This window comes from Chinchilla lanigera, unplaced genomic scaffold (assembly GCF_000276665.1).
Source record: "Chinchilla lanigera isolate Chin_1 unplaced genomic scaffold, ChiLan1.0 scaffold00015, whole genome shotgun sequence".
Taxonomy (NCBI): Eukaryota; Metazoa; Chordata; class Mammalia; order Rodentia; family Chinchillidae; genus Chinchilla; species Chinchilla lanigera.
In genome coordinates this window covers 2,223,543-2,244,348 of record NW_004955416.1, presented here as the reverse complement: position 1 = coordinate 2,244,348, position 20,806 = coordinate 2,223,543, and the positions used below count along the sequence as shown (strand labels likewise).

Below are 20,806 nucleotides of genomic sequence, written 5' to 3'. Positions count from 1 at the left end.
GTAATACAATTCAGTTCACTCATACACAAATAGAAGCCATCCGTGCTGGGATGCAGCCAGGGCTAACTATGGTAAGAGAATCGCTGTTATAGGTTTTGTCACATGGATTAAAACTAGAAGTAAGCACAAGATTTTGAATATATTTGAAGCACAAAAGCTCTACTTAAATGTAGGTATTTCTGAGTATGGTATTTGTGGAGATCTTGCCGCGCATTTTAGTATTAATAAATAAAGTTTTCTTAGAATATGTCATGCTTTTTTAATACGTATTGCCTATGGTCACTTTAGTGTCACAACTGCAGAGGTGTGTAGCATGCAAAGCCCACAGTGGTTACTTTCTTGCCCTTTACAAAAAAAAAGGTCTCCTTACCATTATTTAGAAGTTTGTTTAATGTCCAAATACTTGAAGATTTACTTATTGTCTTCCATTTGTTTATTTCTGCTTTAAGTCTATTATGGTCAAAGGACGTTGTATGATTTCAGTCTTTTGTTTTCTGTTTTTTTAATTTGCTAAGATTTGGTAAATGGACACAACTACAGACCATACTCACAAGTGAAATAAATCAGACCCGCATGTGTAAACACTGTATTGTCTCACTAGTGTAAGAACCTGAAAGAGTAAATAAAAATTAGGAGGTATAATAGATAATGGGAAACAAAAGGAAACTGCTCAGAAGTAAAAAACAACTGGGATGAGGGAAAAGAGAAAAGAAAGAAGGGGAAAATTATATGTGTGTACACAGGATAGCTAACATAGTTGTACTACTGACTTCTATTGCTTTATTGAAATGAATAGTTAATGTTTAATTGTTTGATGAATCTTACATGTCTATATTTGTCTACTTGAGGAACCAATTTGAAGATATCAATATGTAGTACAACAGCCATTGTTAATTTCCTATCACTTTGTCTGAAATATAGTATTGCTTGTATTGTTTTTGTGTTATTTTGTAAATGTTTGTTCTTTTATCTTTAAAATAAAAAAAAGAAATAAAGAATGTATGAGAAAGTGAAAAAAAAAGATTTGCCGAATGGCCTAGGGTATGATCTTTTTGATGTGTATTTCATATGAACTTAAAAAAATGTGATTTCTGTTTTGTGGATGGACTGAACTATAACTGTCAGTTAGATCCATTTAGTTGATGGTATTGTTCAGTTCTTTTCTATCTGCTGATTTTTCATCTACCGAAACAATAATTTCTGTTTTTGAGAGAAAAATATTAAGATTATCTTTTTCTCCATTCATTTCCATTAACCTTTACTTCATATATTTTGAAGCTTTTGTTGATGGCTGCCTGCACCTTCAATATCCTCTCCTCTTGATGAATGGGCTTCTTTATTATTATGTAATGTCTCCGTCACTGGCAGCTTCCTTTGCTCTGCGGTTCACTTTCTCTGCTGTTACTATAGCACTGCATTTTTCTTTTGATTAGTTGTTTGCATGATTTCTTCTTCATTGTTTTACTTCTAGCCTACCTCTTATTTTATTTAAAGTGATTTTCATGTAAACAGCATATTCTTGGGTCTATTATCTCAACCATTATTTCTCCAGATATTTTTTCCATAATCTACACATTTTCCTTTTAGGAATTCAGTATTATTAATGTTAGATTTTTGGTGTTATCCCATAGATTCAGGAGTCTCTTGAAGTTTTTTAATGTTTTTCTTTTTGACATTGGATAATTTATATTGATTTATCTTTCAGTTTACTAACCCTTCCTGTGTCCTACCCACTATGTTCTTGAGCCCATCCAATGAATTTTTTTGTGTTTTAGTCTTTCAGTTGTAGAATTTCCAATTTTAGTAATGTGATAACTTAATATTGGATATGTGTTTACAATTTTTTTAGGTTGTGGGCCCACCTGGTACAGGAAAAACAGATGTGGCAGTACAAATCATATCCAACATCTACCACAATTTTCCAGAGCAGAGGACTCTTATTGTTACCCATTCCAATCAGGTGAATGACTCTGTGTATGTGTGTGAGTGTGAGCGTGTGTGTGTGTGTGTTGTACATGCCAGAGCTTTTGCTGTGTGTGTGTGTGTGTGTGTGTTGTATGTGCCAGAGCTTTTGCTCTGGGACTGAGAGAATTAACTGATGCTTACCAGTAGTATTTTTCTTCATTTGGTGGAATAAAAGACTAAAGTCTCTTGATACTGGATTTAATTTAAAATCCCTGTGAAGTTATCTGTGAATACAGTCTCTCTTATATTGAAGGATGTATGCTATGTTTGTCCCTCTGGAGCTGTCAGAAGTGAGCAGAAACAAGTAATATTTATTAGCTCTGTAAAATATTTTGTAAAATATTTTAACAGGCAGCTCTTGGAGCATCCCATAAAACACACTGAAACTTGTGTGCCTTCCAAACCTCCAGATGTGTTTATTTTCTCAGATCTATATTAATGATGACTTCAGTTGACCTATCTTTAGTTGATTTGGTCTACAAAGAAATATAGAGTTTTGGGAATGTCACTTAGTCTGTTGTTCATCTGATTTACAATATTTATCTTATTTATTTACATGTTGCTATCTAGTTTATTCACCCATAATTTTTTATAATGTTTGGAAAGTTGTAAGTAATGGTGATTTTTGTGGGGGTTTTTTTGTGCAGTGTGCTGAATTTGTAAGAGTAGTACAATCAGGAGGTTGGTTTGGACTTCATCTTGATAAAAGAAATGCGATATTATGGGAGCAAATTTTTTCTTCTATTGAAAAAATTTATTCTGTAATAATGATATGTATATGTAAAGTCTTAGAATGAACAAAGAATATGTTATGTGTTGTTTTAACATAGTGTGTTTTATGAGCTTTTGTCATGCCTTGATGTGAGTTTATATAGTATTCTCTACGTATGACTGACTCGATCCTTTAAATTCAGTTCATCCTTCTGGAGGTCCATCAAATTGTTGATTTTTTTTTTTCTTGAGTTCTTCTTTATTTTGTTTGCCAGATCTTCATTTGCACATGTAGTTCAAGTACTCCTCCAATGTTATTCTAACTGACAATGAAATGTAGTTTTTCTATAATTGTAATTTGTATTTTTGGTTTCTAAATCTGTGTGGTTCTTGAGTTGGCATAACAATTGATCTCACATTGTCTCATCTGTTGGGTCCTAAGTTTTGTATAGTGAGTACTAGAAATTAGGATAGTGGGAAGTTCATGAAAATTCATGTTAATCTCTTCAGTTTCTGAACCCTGCTAGAATTTCAATAGCAAAAAATGTATTTACGTTATAAAACCTAATGTTTACAGGACCAGATATTGACTTGATAGGGAGAGTTGGATTAGTGATAAATGAAAAGAGGTACTTTGAAAGGGACTAATTTTTAAATGACATCTTTATTTTTTATCACCCTTTATTTTTTATCCGAATAAATAAAGGGTTACAGGATTATTGTTATTTTTTTGTTCACATACTGAATACTAGGATTTGAGGAAATCTAAATATGGCCGTTTTGTAGGTAGAAAGAAATGATTTCTAAATGGCTATTTGTGATAAATGAGTGGCCTGCTCATAATACAGAGAATTAGACTTTAAACCAAAGATTTGAATAATGCACTTCACCTTTTTCCGGTCCTCTTAGTGTATTCTACTGTTGTACTTTCTCCAGGTGCAAAAACTTTCTCAGTTTTCTGCAGCTCCTGGAAATGCTGTTGAGTGAAATGATACTCAGTATATTAATTATTTTAGGAAATGGTAGTGCCTCAGAGTCAGAGATTTGATGGTTTTTATGGTATCTAGTTATTATTTGGCCAAGTGTAAATATGTGGCAATATAATAAATCAACAAAAGCACTATTGTGTTTAAAATATAAATGACCTAACATAAGCACTATTTCCTTCTTGTCCTGAATCTTTGAAACTCACCGTCAACCTTTTTACTTTATTCTCCAGGCCCTGAACCAGTTGTTTGAGAAGATCATGGCTTTAGACATTGATGAGCGGCACCTACTACGTCTTGGTCACGGAGAAGAAGAGCTGGAGACTGAGAAGGATTTCAGCAGGTGAGCAAATGGCTGGGAGTTTTGAAACAGCGTACAAAAGTTTTTGTCTTCCTTTACTGAAGAAACACCAAGTAAAGAGAGCGATGAATAGTCAAACTATTTTAAAAGGTTCTGGTGTAACTGATTTAGACCATACCTTGACCTAAAAATCTGATCATGGTCTCTCAGCTTTGGTTTTCTGTGTTCAGGCAGTGGTTCCCTCAAGCATGCAGTTATTCCTGTGAAGAGAATTTCTTGTTTTATCATAAGAATTCTGGCATTTTATTACATACTCTACAAGCGTTTCTAGTTTTTTTACTCATTACCAAAGTGTTCATTGTAGAAAATAATTTAAAGTATAGATAAATAAACGAAATAACCTGCTATAATGTTTATTTGTGTCCCTTGCTACTGGGTAAAGATTTCTTTAAAGCATAGGCCATGTCTTGTGTCTTCTTTTATTGTCATTCATTCCTTGCTGCCTCTGAACTATTCAATAGTGCGAAATATGACTTCTTCCTTTGTCTTATATTTAAAACTTGTGAAGAGCAGTGGTTAGACTATTTTACTTTAGTTTCAACTGGTGAAGGGTTATAGGAGCCTCTTAATTGTTGTGGAAAAAATTATGTGCTTTGGGATCATATTCTGGTTCCAATTTGGGACCTACTTTCTCTCCTGATTATCTCCCTGAGGACAGCGTAGACTCCAGGCTTCTGTTTCTGTTTCCGCTCTATGTAGCAAATGTGTAGGACCCTGCTAGGTTTGGGTCTAAGCTACATGCTAGGCTATGTAGATGAGAATGGCATATGTAGATGCCAAGATACATAGAGGATGAGCAAATACATTTTCAAATAATTTGCAAAGCCTTAAGAACTAACCTAGTCTACTTTTATGTTAGCCAATCTGTAAACTATATGCTCTGTCTTTTCTTGACTAGCACCAGAATGTGCTGTCCTCCTTCCTTTATTGTGCAAGATTTGTTATGAAGGAAACAAAAAATAGATGAAATAATTGATTTTCCCCTCCACACAAACTAGCAACACATTTGCAGATAAGGACTGGACCTTAGAGTATACTATAAGTTACTTTGGTATACAGTAACTCAAGAGCAGCCAACTATAAGTCAACATAAATTTTGTTTTCTGCTGTCCTCCCCATCTTTGGCCACTTACAGTTTCTGGTATAAGTTGCTTGTTTGTTTCTTTGTTTTAAATTTAACTGACAGTTTCCTTCAAAGTCTCTTCATTACACAATTTTGCCTTTTTTACCTAATTGAAATTTCTAGGTATGGAAGAGTTAATTATGTCTTGGCTCGAAGAATAGAACTTTTAGAAGAAGTCAAACGATTGCAAAAGAGTCTAGGGGTTCCAGGAGATGCCTCATACACCTGTGAAACTGCAGGCTATTTCTTCTTATATCAGGTAAGACATCATTGTTTTTAAAGTCATACTGCATTATAATATGGTCCCCAGTTGGAAACTGGGATGTGTTCTTGAGATTCTTCTTGAAAGCTTATATTTTTTTTAGTAAATTAAAATATATGGTGTTGTCAAAGCTATGTTTATGAATGTTAAGTGTATTTTTTATTACATTCAATTTTCTTTTCTAAATAACTCCGCTTGATGACTCATTCAGTAAAAGGCCAGTGTTGCTACTTTTTAAATTTTTGTTGTTGCTGTTTCTTCAATTACAGTTTTCACTCTCCGCCCCTCCCATTCTCTCCTTCTCCCCATTACTGTAGAAATATAACTAAATCTTGTAGCTACCAAGTGGTAACAAATAATAAAGTACAGTTCTGTAATTTTATTGTATCATTAATCAGCTAATGAAGGAAAACGTGTGCTCCTTTTAAAGCTCCAAAATAAATTAAGTCTTAGAAATGATTGTGTAAAAACTTAAAGATCAAAAACTTAAAAATTTCTGTTGAACTAAAATGCACATTTTGCTTTTGTTAAGGTTAATTTCTGAGGTACGAAAAAGAGTGAGAAATAAAATGTTGAGTAAAATGGTGAACTTTTAATAGTAGTATGGCTAAGAATTTTAATAGGTTAAGGTATAATCAAATAACGAAGATTTTATAAACTTCATTTGTTCACACTATACTAATGCTATTTGGCATTTTAGATATAAATGATAACATTAAAATTTGGGGGCTTATGCTTTTTGTAACTATAGGCTTATGCTCTTTATAAGCAGATACTTCAACCAGTTGAGTGGATTCAAAATGAGCAAATTGGATGGCTTCCTGAGAAGTAAGGAAGACATACATTGTCTTGCAAAGTCGTCTACATTAGTCTCAAGCTATTCAAAACTTGGGATGATGGCATAGAGATTTTGCTTATCTATTTGTGTGACAGAAAAAAATCATTCCTCTTTTTAGAAGCTACTTTGAAAAGTGGGAGACATGATCTATAGATGTGAAGATTTTTGTAATAAATTTGGAGAAAGAGAACTTGAAGCTTCACAGTGTAGAATAACAATTTTCAACATACAAGAATCATCGCTAGGAAAGTTTTACACTAGGTCAAATTCCCAAGCCCTGTCCTCCAAGCTTCATTCAGAAAGCGTGTGATCTAAGGTTTATATTTTTATTTAGCTCTTCACATATTCTGCCTATCTAAGGACTACCCTATGAAAACATTGAAATTATAACAGGAAAAACTGGGAGAACTTAAAAAATTGAAGTTAAGGAGGAACTGGCGGTGGAGGTATAGCTAGCATTATCAAACTCATAATTAAACTGTATTGCTGAAGTCCTAAGGTGAGCTCTCCAGTAGACTCATACTCAGCCAGAACGTCTTCATAAATGTTCTAAACAGATTTGAAAAAATATATATGAAAGTGTAGGAGGGTTGACAAATGCCGGATTGATTAAAAGCTGAGTTTATATGTGGAGCAAAGCAAATGATGCAAAAAATGGGAATTTTCTTTGTCTAGAGTTTTCTTTTGTCTTCTGTTCTCTACATTTCTAAACTATCTTGAATAGACAGAGAATCTAAAATATCTGAGATATAATTGCATGAGATGACCTTAAGGTTCTTTCCAGTTTCTATTTTTTTTTATTTAAAGAGCTCTCTCCCCCCACTCAGGCCCTAAGGTTAATTTTTAAAAGTGTGATCTGTCATAACTTGGATGAGAAACAGTTCTAGTGGGTCAGATATTAGCTTTCTTCTTTACTTACCTAGAAGATCTTATTTTCCCTAGATTTATTTTTAACATTGTTATTTAAAACATAATGAGATGACAGAGTAAACCTCAAGTTCTTTGTTTACAGGTGATGTCTCGCTGGGAAGAATATATCAGCAAAGTGAAAAATAAAGGTAGTGCCTTGCCAGATGTTACAGAAATATCCACTTTCTTCCCCTTCCATGAGTATTTTGCAAATGCTCCTCAGCCCATTTTTAAAGGCAGATCTTATGAAGAAGACATGGAAATTGCTGAAGGATGTTTTAGGCATATTAAGAAAATCTTTACTCAGCTTGAGGTAACCTCCATTTCTTTCAATTTTCCTTCAAAGATTGTTAGGTTAAACAGTCTTTTTAGAATGAAGTAAATACGGAATATTAATATGTTATAAATCAGATTGTTACTTTTAAATGAAATTTTTGAAAACATGGACAGCTGTGATCCAAAAAGTAAGCAAAAATTAAGATGAATTGTATTGTCATTATTTGTATTTAAGAAAGCAGTGCTTTTATCAGGACATTTAACAATACTATAGTTCTTTGCATGGGAATTTGAGAATGCCACACAGGCATTCATAGGTTTCTGTATTAGCCAAGATGAAAGATATCAATATTAGAGCAAGATAAGAATTACCACTACACAGACAGGACAGAGAATCTAAAGACACCTTAGATAACTCCTAGTTTTGAGTCCCTTACACCAAACGTAGTCCAACAAAGGATTTATATATATATTTACGTATATCCTGCAGCAATCCTATAAAGCAATCACACTCAGGTTCAGACCCCTCAATAAGGTTTAGCATCATTCCAGGTAAAAAGGGCACAGACTTAGCTTTTGTCTTTATATATTTTAGATACGATTCTCCCCTTACTTCTTAGAACAGTACCTGGCACATAATAGATATTCCATAAGTAATAATGCATATTCGGGTAGGTGGATGGATATGTACAATAATAAATGTAAAATATGATAATATACTTAATCCTGAGAAACAATATTTTATTATGTTACGATTATGTAAACACAAAGGAAAATGATAAAATATACTCAGTTCACAATAATAGTAGCCTTGGGAGTGAGGAGGATATACAGGATACCTCGTCTATATCAGTAACGTTTAATTTAGTTTAAGAAACAAGACAACAAATATTAAGATTTAAAATAAGTATGAATCATGTTTAGATTTAATAAAACTTGATATCGTGTCGTCTGCCTGGGCCTGTTTGCCCTTTACTCACACCTGCTGTCCATCTTGCATTCTGTTCTTTGGGGGATGTTCTGCCATGCTTAGGCACAGGCTGATCCTTGCAGGTTTAAAGGGCCAACTTTGTAGTTCAGCTGTATTCTGGCTCAATTTAGCCACATCCTAAGAGCTGTGGCAGGGGCTGAGAAAAGAGAGAAGTCAGGGTTTTTTCCTTCGGTTCTCTCTGCCTTGGGTCTCATTTCTTCCATGGCTCCAGCTTCTGCTGGACTAGGCTGCTGTGGTTCCAGCTGGTTTTGTGACCCTAGTCCCTGGGCTCTGAGCGGACCACTTCTACCCTTCATCCTTCGTAGTCTAGGGTAGCGCTGTCTTCCTGCTGTGGACAGTGTCTGGGTTACTACATTCCTGGTTGGCTTCTCAGCTCATCTGTCACCTGTGTAACTGATTCCTTGCTCCTTTCAATATGAACATTTGCAATAGATTTTATTTTCCAGGAAGGACTTACAGTAATCAGCTACAATGGTAATTGATATTTTACCCACTATTTTTTAATGTCATAAGATCTCAATAAACAAAAATAAAAGCTATAAAAATAATAGAAATGTTTAAGCTTTTGCAAAAATGACTCCAAATTATAGCTTGAATATCACCTATTAGAAGTCAACTAACATCTAAATTACAATAAAATTTTTATTAATTAGGCTTAGTTTTGATATATTAGTTTCTGAGGAATTAAGTCTGATGGACTGACTGATTGTATGGTTATATGCATTAACTACGTGTGTTATGCTAAGGTGATCTTTCACTGACACCCCTCCCGGCTCCTGTAGGAATTCCGAGCCTCTGAACTACTTCGAAGTGGACTGGACCGCTCGAAGTACCTTTTGGTGAAGGAAGCTAAGATCATTGCTATGACCTGTACTCATGCTGCCTTAAAACGACATGACCTGGTCAAGTTAGGTTTCAAGGTACAGACTTACATATTTTAGTTCCTTAACTCATTCCCTTTTCGGTTAGAAATTTTGTTTCTTTCCTTTTTTCTTTTTTAATTACTGAGGCATTTTCCCTTGTTGATTAGCTCACTTTTTATGAAAGTTCTCATTTGTAATTCCTTTAAAATGTCTCTTTTAAAGATGGATAATAATATCACATATTTGTATAATAGTGAACTTAAGTCTAGTTTTTCTAAATCTGCAGTAAAACATCTACTAATTAACATTATAATCATATGGTCATCTAACCAGATTCTCATACTTGTTAAGGCTTTATTACCAAGCATCACTTGTTAAAAAATCTCTAAACAGAACTAAAAGTTTTAAGAACAATATTTCATAATAGTTTTAGTCTGAGACATCTGTACATGTGCAGGGTTCCTATATTTAGTCTGTAGAATAATATCAAAGTGAGTTTGCCATTTAATAATGACAAAAGGAGGGCACGCTAACCCATCAGCCTGTGACTCAGTTGAAATGGAATGTAGTGACTGAGGAGTAAACTTTGATTTCTAGATTCACTGTGACTTTGTTACTGATACTGAGCTACGTTCAGATTTTAATACAAATCATTTAACTTTTATGCAACTGTTGTTTAATATAGGTTTTGTGTACTGATTTGAATTCAAAGTTAGTAATTCATTTGTTGATAAAAGTAACTGATAATTTTAAGATGTATGAGCTCATGGAAAGATAGTGCTAAATAAATTAAAGGTGTTAGAATTGTTGTTATCTTGGATAAAAAGTTCCTCAGCTGCAAGGTAGGACAAATAGGATGATTTATTAAAAGGTAGTGTGAACTTATCCCACTGGTGTGAACTTACCCTTTTGCAAGTTATTAGTGAGAATTTTTCACCTAAATATTTTATTCTTGGGACTGACATATAAAATTACTTTAAGTATTAAGCCATATCTGTTTGACAGCAAGGGGAAATGATACAATCTGAACTAGCATTTTATGCTTTCATGCAGCTTTTCATGTGAATTCTAAAAAGTACTGCTTTCTGCTTATCAAATTTTCATTAATCTTCTATACCGATCATCATGTTATACTCTACTAAAGGTTTAGTATTAGTGATAATAGGATTTTTTAATATTTTTAATATTAACATTTAACTTTTCTTTTTTTTTTTATTTTTTTCTGGTGCTGGGAATCGAACTCACGACCTTGCGTTTGCCAGGCAGGTGCTGTGCCGCTGAGCTAAATCCCCAGCCAGCCCCAACATTTAACTTTTCAAACTTAGAGTTGGAAACCTTGTAGATCTACTTAACATAAAACAGATAACCCTATACTCCCTAGAGCAGGCTATGTTAAAGGATTTTTTCCTAATTCAACCTTTATAAGTGATAAACCAGGGGGTAACGTGACCCTGTAACTGTTACCAGTGGCTTAAGGAGAAGCAAGACAAAAAGGAAGAGACTAATATGAAAGTTGCTGGCAGCAGCCATTGTGGTGAGTTGTTCCAGAATAGGAGAGCTGGTAGAAGCGGAGAAAAGAAATTGATTCTAAAGGGAGTTTTGAAGGTAATATTGACATACTATGGTAAAAGATGAAATAGATGCCCAGGGTAAAACAGAAATGGATTGCTGTAATGGGTAAGATTCATCCAGGTGAAACAGTGATGGCAAAATACTACGTTCAGTGAGAATAACAATGGCAGTGACCCCATACATACTTATAAATTGATTCTTGCTTATGTAGGATTTAAAAAACTAAGTTGAAAAGAACTAAATAGATACTGCAATCCAAGAAATTATTTGCAAGATGTCTGCAATGGGGTATATAGATTTAGAGGGCTGTTTTGAGGTTAAAAACATGAATTGGAGATACAAAGGACATAATAAATAAGATCATAAACTGTGTAATTTGTGTGATGCTATTTATCTGAAATTAATAGGATTTTTAAAATGATATTATGGGGGTTTTTTGACAAGTTTTTTTTTTTTTTTTTCAGTATGATAACATTTTAATGGAAGAGGCTGCTCAAATTCTGGAGATAGAAACTTTTATACCCCTCCTTCTACAGGTAAGAAATTAAAATCTGAGCCAAAATCTTTTAAGAATTTTTAGGACCAATATCAGAAAGCCACATAGTTTAGGGGTGTTAATTGTCACAGTTACATATTCTCCTTAACTTTGTTTTGTTTGGGATTCTTTTTTAAGCCTGCAAACTAACCTTAATATAATCATGGATTATTGGGTAGTTTGTATTGCTTTGAAGATAACTATTCTAAAAAATTTGTAATTTATAACTGCAAAGTTGTTTTGAAAGAGTAATTTTAATCAAGAAAATTACATTTTTATGCAATTAGGAAAGAAAACCAGTGTTTTCATTTCTTTTAGACTTGTTTCTAGAAGTTTCTGATATTCTGAGTACATTGCTTTATTTTATTTCTAAATTTTTGACTCAAGTAGTGATATTTTAGCAATATTTTTTACTGTACAATATTTTTCACTATGGATGCATTAAAAACAAAATGTAGAATTCCCACTGTAAGAGTAGAGACTATTTCAGTTTACAGCTACATTAGCAGAAGTTGTTTCTATATTGGAACTTGTAATGTAGTTTATGTATTTCATGGCACAGAGTAGAAAATTGAGGTAATAGCAGAAGAAATTAAGGTAGTTTTTACTGTCTTAGGTTCCGAACTGGTTCTTGGCATAATTGTGGAACAAGGTGTTTACTTTGACATTTTTCCATTTCTCTCCTGGGCACCTGTCTGTCTGTGTTCTCTTGGTGCAATGCTGACCTGAACCTTCAGGCCCTCTTCACATTACCCTGACTGTTACAGTAGGGCAACTGCATGCTTACCTTCTCAGTCCTTCACACTTTCTTGCCCACGATCAGCTCAGAGTGTCAACCCCCATACTTGGTTCACTAGTTGTCCTGTAAAATGTGCCAGTCTTCTGTGCAGAGCTAGTAAAGGTAGAGAATTTGTAGGCAATTGAAGCCATTTAGTGAAGAACAGTCTCTTGTACAATAAATTGGATAACTAACAGGATAATATATTAACTATTTTTTTTGCCATTTTTTCGCTTTCCATTCCTAGAATCCTCAAGATGGATTTAGCCGGCTGAAACGATGGATTATGATTGGTGATCATCACCAGTTACCGCCAGTCATTAAGAACATGGCCTTTCAGAAGTATTCAAACATGGAGCAGTCTCTCTTCACTCGCTTTGTCCGTGTCGGAGTTCCAACTGTGGATCTTGATGCTCAGGGTAGAGCCAGAGCAAGGTAAGGAGACAGGGAAAAGTACCTCCTCTGTTGAGGACATCAATTCCATGATCCAACTATTTGTAATCATCTTCATGTAAAGTTTTGTTATCCAGGAACTTGGTAGTTGCTTTTTTTCATTTTATTAATTGAAATCAATTTAAGTGATCTATAACCTATGTTTTTCACTGTACCTTTCCCTTCCTTCATATCCCCAAAAGATATAGCCAGTGTAATTTTGAAATCTAAAGCAAAAGTGAACAAGCAAAAGTATACTATTTCTCACTTCATAGAGGTCCCACTAGCATCTCGTAGTTACTGCCAGTGTCCTCAGTTTTGAGAGTCTCCGAGTTTTTAATTTGTGGTATAACAATAGCATTTGCCTCAGAGTATGATAGAGCTTTCGTTTTTCTGATGTCTTTAGTCTTCTGACTCTTGGAGGCTGTTTGAAAAGGTATCATTTTAGGTCTTGCTAAAAGGGTGAGCAAAAATGGGTACCATGAAAATTAAAGCAAGCATAGTTCCATAGAAACCTCCTTAGATATTTTAAAAGGGATTTCGTGTTGCTAATCTTTCCTGTCTGGGGGATTTGTCTTTGGAAAGCTTGTGTAACCTCTACAACTGGCGGTACAAGAACCTTGGAAACTTACCCCATGTGCAGCTCTTGCCGGAGTTCAGTACAGCAAATGCTGGCTTGCTCTATGACTTCCAGCTCATTAATGTTGAAGATTTTCAGGGAGTGGGAGAATCTGAACCTAATCCTTACTTTTATCAGGTAAGAAATAGCATGAAGCTTTTATGTTTATTTTGTATTTGCCTGGCTGAATACTACCTAATTTATTGACACTGAATCATTAGCTAATCATTAGCTAAACCATTTAAAACAAAGTTTAGAGTCCCACCTTGCACATAACACATATATGGAAAAATCCATTTCACGTAGCTTAAAGATACACTAAAGAAATTATAAACTTACTAGAAAATGCTAGACGGGCCAGGGGGTTTAGCTCAGTGGTGCAGTGCCTGCCTGGCAAGCATGAGATCCTGAGTTTGATTCCCAATAGACCCCCTCCCCTCTTGAAAATACTAGTAGTACTGATGATCATGTGTTATGCCAAAAGTCTTTCTAAGGGTTTTGCCAAAGCACAAATTACAAAGAAAAATACTGACTTGAGAGAAAATCTATTTTTAACATTTAACAAATAATGGGTTGAATTCTGAATATACTGTATATGTATGTATGAATATATATGTGTTTAAATTAATTTTTAAACTCAATAGACATAAGAATATGTACTTCACAAAAAAGATAGTAGATTTACAATGGTCATTCGGCATTGGATCAGGCAGTAGTTTGTGTTGGAGCAAATTTGGGGAAAAGTCTATACACACACAATGCTGGTAGGAAAATAATGTGTAATATAGTATATATTAAAAGCAATATCCTAAGAAAATAATTTGCTGAATTTGCAAAAACTTATATACTAAAATAGCCATTGCTGTAAATTATTTTGGATACCAGAAACAATCTGGGTATCAGTAGATTGAAGTGTTACCTATTTTATGTAAAAGAAATACTGAGTAGCCATTAAGAATAATAACTTTTTTTATTGACAAGAAAACCGTATATGCTATATTAAGTGACCAAGAAAAGCAAATTAGAAAGTATATCTGTGATATCTCACTGTATTTTAAAAAGTAAACAAAACATAGCATGAAGCAATATATACAGACAACCTATACAAAAAGATCTCACAGCATATGCACCAAAACAGAACATTATTTAGAATGGTTGCATTTGGAGTTACTTTAAGTTTTTCTTTTTTTCTTCTCTTTATAGGAAAATACCTAGTATATGTTATTATATAAATAAGCCTTGAGTTATACATGAAAAAGCATCATATATCACTGATACATGATACACACTTAAATGCGTATATGTACATATAACTGGTAATGATGCTGTTTTCCCTCCAAACATTGAATTATATTAAATCAAGTCACTCTGTATAATTACGAGTCTGAAAACATATGTAACTTTCAAATACAAACATTCAAATGTGAAATAAAGTGTGTATATCTCAAAATATAAGAAAAGTATTAAAACCTAATTCAAGTTACTTATATGATTCATAATGGCCATATTTGAAGGTGACTAAGGATTCTGTTAATATCCTACTGCATATTTTACATACTAGTTTCTGGAATTTCCCTTTTGAGAAGTGTCATTACCTGAGCCATACGATGATATTGATCTGATACTATGCTCGATCTTAGCCAAAAGCTGAGAAGCAGTATATTAGTACTGATGCAAAACCTTGTTCAGATTGGTTATCTGGTTTTTATTCATTAATCCTAACTCTGGATGAGTTAGAATTACAAGAAAATATACATAAATATACTTTCATATGATGATTGTCACTATTAAATATATTTCCAAAGAGTATTTTTATTCACCAAAGTAAGAACACTCTACATGTAAGCATTATCTTCGAAGAATTAAGTGTTTCACAGGGAGAGGATAAGTGGATAAATGAATAAAAGTCTAATTTGAAGAGGTCTTGATTTATTTGGCCAAAATTTAAAATATTTGTTGAAGTATAATTTACAAGCCAAGCATGATGGTGGTACTTACTTACAGAACCAGAACTCTGAGAGCCTGAGGCAGGAGGATGGCAAATTCGAGCCCAGTCTGGGTAACTTGGTGAAACTCTGTCTCAAAATGAAAAGGGCTCAGTGTGTGGGTTTTGGGTTCCACCCCTGGTACCAGCCCCTAGGGTGGAGTGGTCGAGAGTGGGGAAGAGTCTGTATAAAATTTGTGTTTTATTATTAATGCTAATACTTTGGGTGGAGTACGGATTGAGCAGTGTTCATTTTTCACATGAAAAAGAAATGGATTCTATTTATTGAGAACTCATTGCATTAATGTGGCCAAAAATACCTAAGTCTTGAAGGCTGAATTGCAGCCCTACCTTTTATTATAGTCATTTCCATGATTTTCAGTTTGTTCTTGTATATGTACTAGGACTGATACTTAGATGAAAATATTTTGCTATCAATATAGAAAATGGAAAGACTTAGTCGTGTGGCTTCTTTTCTTTCCCATCTTCCAAAGAGTTAGAGACTTTAAATGAAAAGAACTGTGTGTCACCAAGAACCAAGAGTATAAATGATATTTCAGAAGATTTCCAGTAATTTTCCTATGGCCTTTGCCTGAAATCCAACTTTTTATCTTTGTTATTTTTTTCTTTTCTATTTTTATATTGTGGTTATGTTCTCATTTTACTATCCTCTCTCTTCTAGTACTTTGAATTTAGTCTTTGCTAAACTGAAGAGCTTTGTGTGTGATTTCTCACTCTCAAGCTCAGTTAAGCCCTGGGATTTAAGCTCCTTCCCCCTCACTCTAACAAAGAGTCTCGTAACGGTAACAGGCCTGAGCAGTTTGAGGCCACGTTCTTTTCTTTGCTTTAGTAGAGGTAGTAACCATCAGCATGAGAACAAAATCAGAACACACAGAAAACATACAAAAACATAAGAAAGATAGAAAAGCAGTATAGAAATTGAAGATCAAAGCCTGGCACTGTGGCACATGCCTGTAAGTCTAGCTACTCTGAAGGCTAATGCAGAAGGATTGAAAATTTAAGGCCCATCTGGGCAACTTACAAGGCCCTGTCTCAACATACAAAATAAAAAGGGCTAATGATGTAGTTCACTGGTAGAGCACCCGAGGGTTTGATCCCCAGTACATGCAAAAAAATGAACAAAAATAAAATGAAATTTTTAAAAATTGAAGATCAGTTACAATTCTGCTGGAGGTGTAATGCTGTTAGACTGGATTCTGTACTTACTACTTAGATAAGTTACTTCATTCCTCTTGTTAAAATTTCTTTCCATAAAGGGAAAATAGGTAAAAACCTTGAAGACATAGGGGTAGGCAGAGAGTTCATGAACAAAAAACAAACTGCCCATGAAATAATTCAAAGAATCAACAGTTGGAATCTCATCCTACTGAAAAGTTTCTGCACATCTAAAGAAATCACCAGCAGAGTAAAAAGAAAACCCATAAATTGGGAAAAAATTTTAGCTGACTGTCCCTTGGACAAAGGTCTTCTATCTAGAACATATAAAGAATTTAAAAATATTAGTCCTCCCAAATTCAAAGACCCAATCCACAAGTGGGCAGCTGAGATAAATACACACTTCTCAGATAAAGAAACACAAATGGCAAAGAAATACATGAGAAAGTGTTCAACATCATTAGTCATTCGAGGAATGCAAATTAAAACAGCACTGAGATTTCATCTCACCCCAGTAAGAATGGCTGTCATTAGGAAATCAGCCAATAACAAATGTGGGTGAGGCTGTGGAGAAATAGGAACTCTTTTCCACTGCTGGTGGGAATGCAGACTGGTGAAACTACTGTGGAAATCAGTTTGGAGATTCCTCAGCAAACGAGGTCTAGAGGTCCCATTCAACCCAGCTATTGCCCTTCTGGGTATTTTCCCAGAAGACCTGAAAACATCATATCATAGTGATATATGTGCATCCATGTTCATAGCGGCACAATTTGTAATTGCTAAATTGTGGAAGCAACCCAAATGTCCATCCACTGAGGATTGGATAAAAAAATTGTGATACTTTTATATAATGGAATATTAGTCAGCTATAAAGAAAGATGAACTCGAGGCTTTTATAGGTAAATGGTCACAACTGGAGACCATACTCATAAGTGAAATAAGTCAGACCTGCATGTGTAAGAATTGTATTGTCTCACTAGTATAAGACCTGAAAGAGTGAATAGAAACTAGGAAATATGATAGACATTGTGAAACGAAAGGAAAATGCTCAAAAGTAAAGGGCAATTGGGATGTGGGAAAAGAGAAGGGAAAAAAGGGGAAATTATGTAAGTATGTGTATACAGGATAGCTAACATAGTTGTACTAGTGTCTTCTTTTGTTCTACAGAAAGGAACAGTTAATGATTACTTGTTTGATCAATCTTATATGTTTCTATTTGTTTTCTTGAGAAACCACTTTAAAGGTATTAATAAGTAATACAATAGCCATTGTTAATTTCCCACAACTTTGTCTGTAACTGTTTTGTTTGTATTGTTCTTATACTGTTTTGTAAATGGATGTCTGTTCGTTAATGTTTTCCCTCTTTTATTTCTTAAAATAAAAAAAATTCTTTCCATAGCTACCGTTGTAGTGCACTGCACAAAATTGTATTACTTTGTGTACTATTTGTTGTTCTGTCTGAAATATTAGGTCTTTGAGTTGGTAACTTTTATGTTATGACTGTTCTGTGTATTGCAGATGCTAAAGTTTTTATTTATTGGTATTAACCTAGCATAAGGTTATCCTTTAGTTTTATCAAAAGTGTTCAGTTGTCTAGGTTATTAATTCTTTGCTTGTGGTATGCAAAGTGAACAGGATGTATTAGAGAAGCCATTTTCTCTATCAAATTGAAACAAAAAGGAATAAACGCACAGTGTGATTATATTTGCATTACAGAATCTTGGCGAGGCAGAATATGTAGTAGCACTTTTTATGTACATGTGCTTACTTGGTTACCCTGCGGACAAAATTAGTATTCTAACAACATACAATGGGCAAAAGCATCTTATTCGTGACATCATCAATAGAAGATGTGGGAATAATCCGTTGATTGGAAGGCCAAATAAGGTAATTGTATTGCTTCATTTTACTATCTCCTTACACTATGTAATAGAGTGTAATAATAGGAACTACAAATGAATGACAGTCATATCCAACATTTCTCTGGTTTGCAGTGAACTTTGTCTCAATTACCAGCTTGAAGATTTTTCTTGATAATATTAGAAATAAATGTTCTAAAACATTTCATTGATAAGATGATGGATAACTGCATTTATGATTTATATACTATTATTGAAATAATGAACTGTAGCTTTTTCGTTTTTCAAAGGTTTGATTTGGATGCTTTTTAGTTTGTGTACGTGTGTGTGTGTAGAGGAAGTTATATTCAGGGATATGGAAGATTGTAAAATTATATTGAGGGAAATTTACCAATTATAAATTAGAACTCTGGTTTTCAACATGGCTGTGTAAAAGATACTTACCTTTTCTTGGCAATCCTCTAAAAGTAATGGGAAAATGGGAGGACAAGGGGACAGACTTCATTTTTAGGGAAATATTGAGATCAGAAAGAAAACATAAAAAAACATTTCAGTAGAGCAGTATTAAAGAACCAGCAAAATATTTCCTGAAGATGAGAGATAAGATGAGAAATGTACATTACATCCTTGTTTTTCAACAATGGATGCAGGAATTGGGGTGAGGGTGGAAGCCTTCCTGATCCCAGATCTGTTCAAATAAATCTACAGGTGAGCTATATTTTCAAAACGTAGACTGTATAGAAGCAGAGAACATTTTATTGTAAAAACCATCAGCATTTGGAAAACAGCTCTATTCACCCCAACTGAAGCTCTTGCACATAGCTAATCTGAGAAACCTGCTTATTCAGTAATGAATACTAAAAGCAGCTAACATAAGTCCATTGCATGTAGAAAAATATGAGGAAGAGAATCTGAGTACATGGCTAAGATGGACCAAGATGTACCTGTAGTCCCAGCTTCTCAGGTGGTTGAGGCAGAGGGATCACTTCTACCCAAGAACTGGAGGTCAGTGTGGGCAACATGGAGAGACCCCAACTCAAAATAGAAAAGAAAAATTTTAAACAGCTGCCAGTAAAAGCCATTCTCTAGAAAGCAAGTTGACCTAGAACAGATGAAAATTTGAATACATATTTTGCTATTAATTTAAAAATGCCCAATGAAATAACCATTTCATAAGGAAAAGCTATAAAGTAGAGAATTGCAAAAATTTTAGGGGAGATGAAATGTGAACTGGGAGAAAGTAAAACTACAGGGATAAAAGCAGAATCAAAAAGAATATAAAGAGGAATAAACACTATAGTGTACTCCAAAAGGAATACAGAGTGAAAATCAGAAACCAGTAACTGAAACATAGAAAGTTTAGAAAGACCTCAGGTTATTGTCTTTTAGAACAGAAGGTAGTAGTAGGGTGGTTTCAAGGTTGAGTTGTAGGGCAGCTTAGTGACATGTTCAGGTGTCAAGGTTCTGCTCTGCTATTCTCAGTATATGAGCCCAGCTTGTAAAGAAGTTCTCTGTGTGGTCACATGCTGGCAACAATTTCCAGGTATAATATTCACATGTAACATAACAGGTATAATACTCATGTGTAACATAACATAATTTCCAGGTATAATATTCACATGTAACATAACAGTCACAGTATGAAGTGAACAAATGAATTAAACAAACTCTTCATACAAAAAAAGACTCACCCAGAATTTACCATGATAAGATATTACTGCACATCTCATAGAATGAGTTAATGATTGGCAGTATATTAAGTATTGGCAAGGATGTGGAGCAACTGGAACTCAGGAAATGAAACATCCAACTAGTGAATATGTAATGTGTTATATCAACTTTAGAAAACATTCTGACACTTTCTTACCAAGTTAAACATACAGTTACTGTTCAGCCCAGTAATGTCACTCCTACATATATCCACAAGCAATGAAAACATGTGCCCACAAAAATATTTGTCCTTGAATATTCAGTGCAGCTTTATTCAAAATAGCCCCAAACTAGAAATAACCCACATGTCCCTGAGCGGGTGATTAGATGAACAATTTGTGATATATTCATTCACCGGAACATCCAGTGTGCACAACATGTAGAAAACTCTCTGAAACATTATCCTGAGTGACAGAAATCAGACACCAGAGTCCCTACGTTAGGGTCCTGCTTTTATGGCATTCTAGAACTTGAAAATCTATAGTGACAGAAAGTAGATTAGTGGTGGCCTGAAGCTGGGAGGGTGCAGTGTTGACTACAAAAGAGCCTGAGGTGAAGGAAATTTTTATGATGGTGGCATTTACATGGAAGTATACCTTGTCAAAATTCATCACACTACACATTTAAGAATCACATTTTATTATAAGTAGATAACACCTGTGAAGTTGGCTTAAAGAAAAGTGTTAAAAACTTCCTTAAAGTAGAGGAACCGTGAATTATCGTTTGTATAGCAGAACAACAAACTTTTTATTGACAGGGGTTAAATGTTTCAGTGCCAATATTAGTGACTAAAACCTTCCTGAACCTCCACATATTACATAAACTTTCACACTGCACAAAACAGAATATGAAGACT

General features: G+C 34.2%; 1 protein-coding gene across 1 annotated transcript in view; it reads left to right on the top strand.

Annotated features, from left to right (window-relative positions):
* Aqr (aquarius intron-binding spliceosomal factor) overlaps positions 1–20,806 on the top strand; it is a gene marked incomplete in the record, with an annotated part of 89,935 nt that overhangs the window by 60,576 nt on the left and 8,553 nt on the right. Inside the window, 10 exon segments of the mRNA XM_013512621.1 lie at positions 1–71; positions 1,850–1,960; positions 3,896–4,005; positions 5,270–5,405; positions 7,259–7,468; positions 9,205–9,342; positions 11,322–11,393; positions 12,418–12,605; positions 13,188–13,359; positions 18,098–18,268. Coding sequence (XP_013368075.1) covers positions 1–71; positions 1,850–1,960; positions 3,896–4,005; positions 5,270–5,405; positions 7,259–7,468; positions 9,205–9,342; positions 11,322–11,393; positions 12,418–12,605; positions 13,188–13,359; positions 18,098–18,268 — 1,379 coding nt within the window.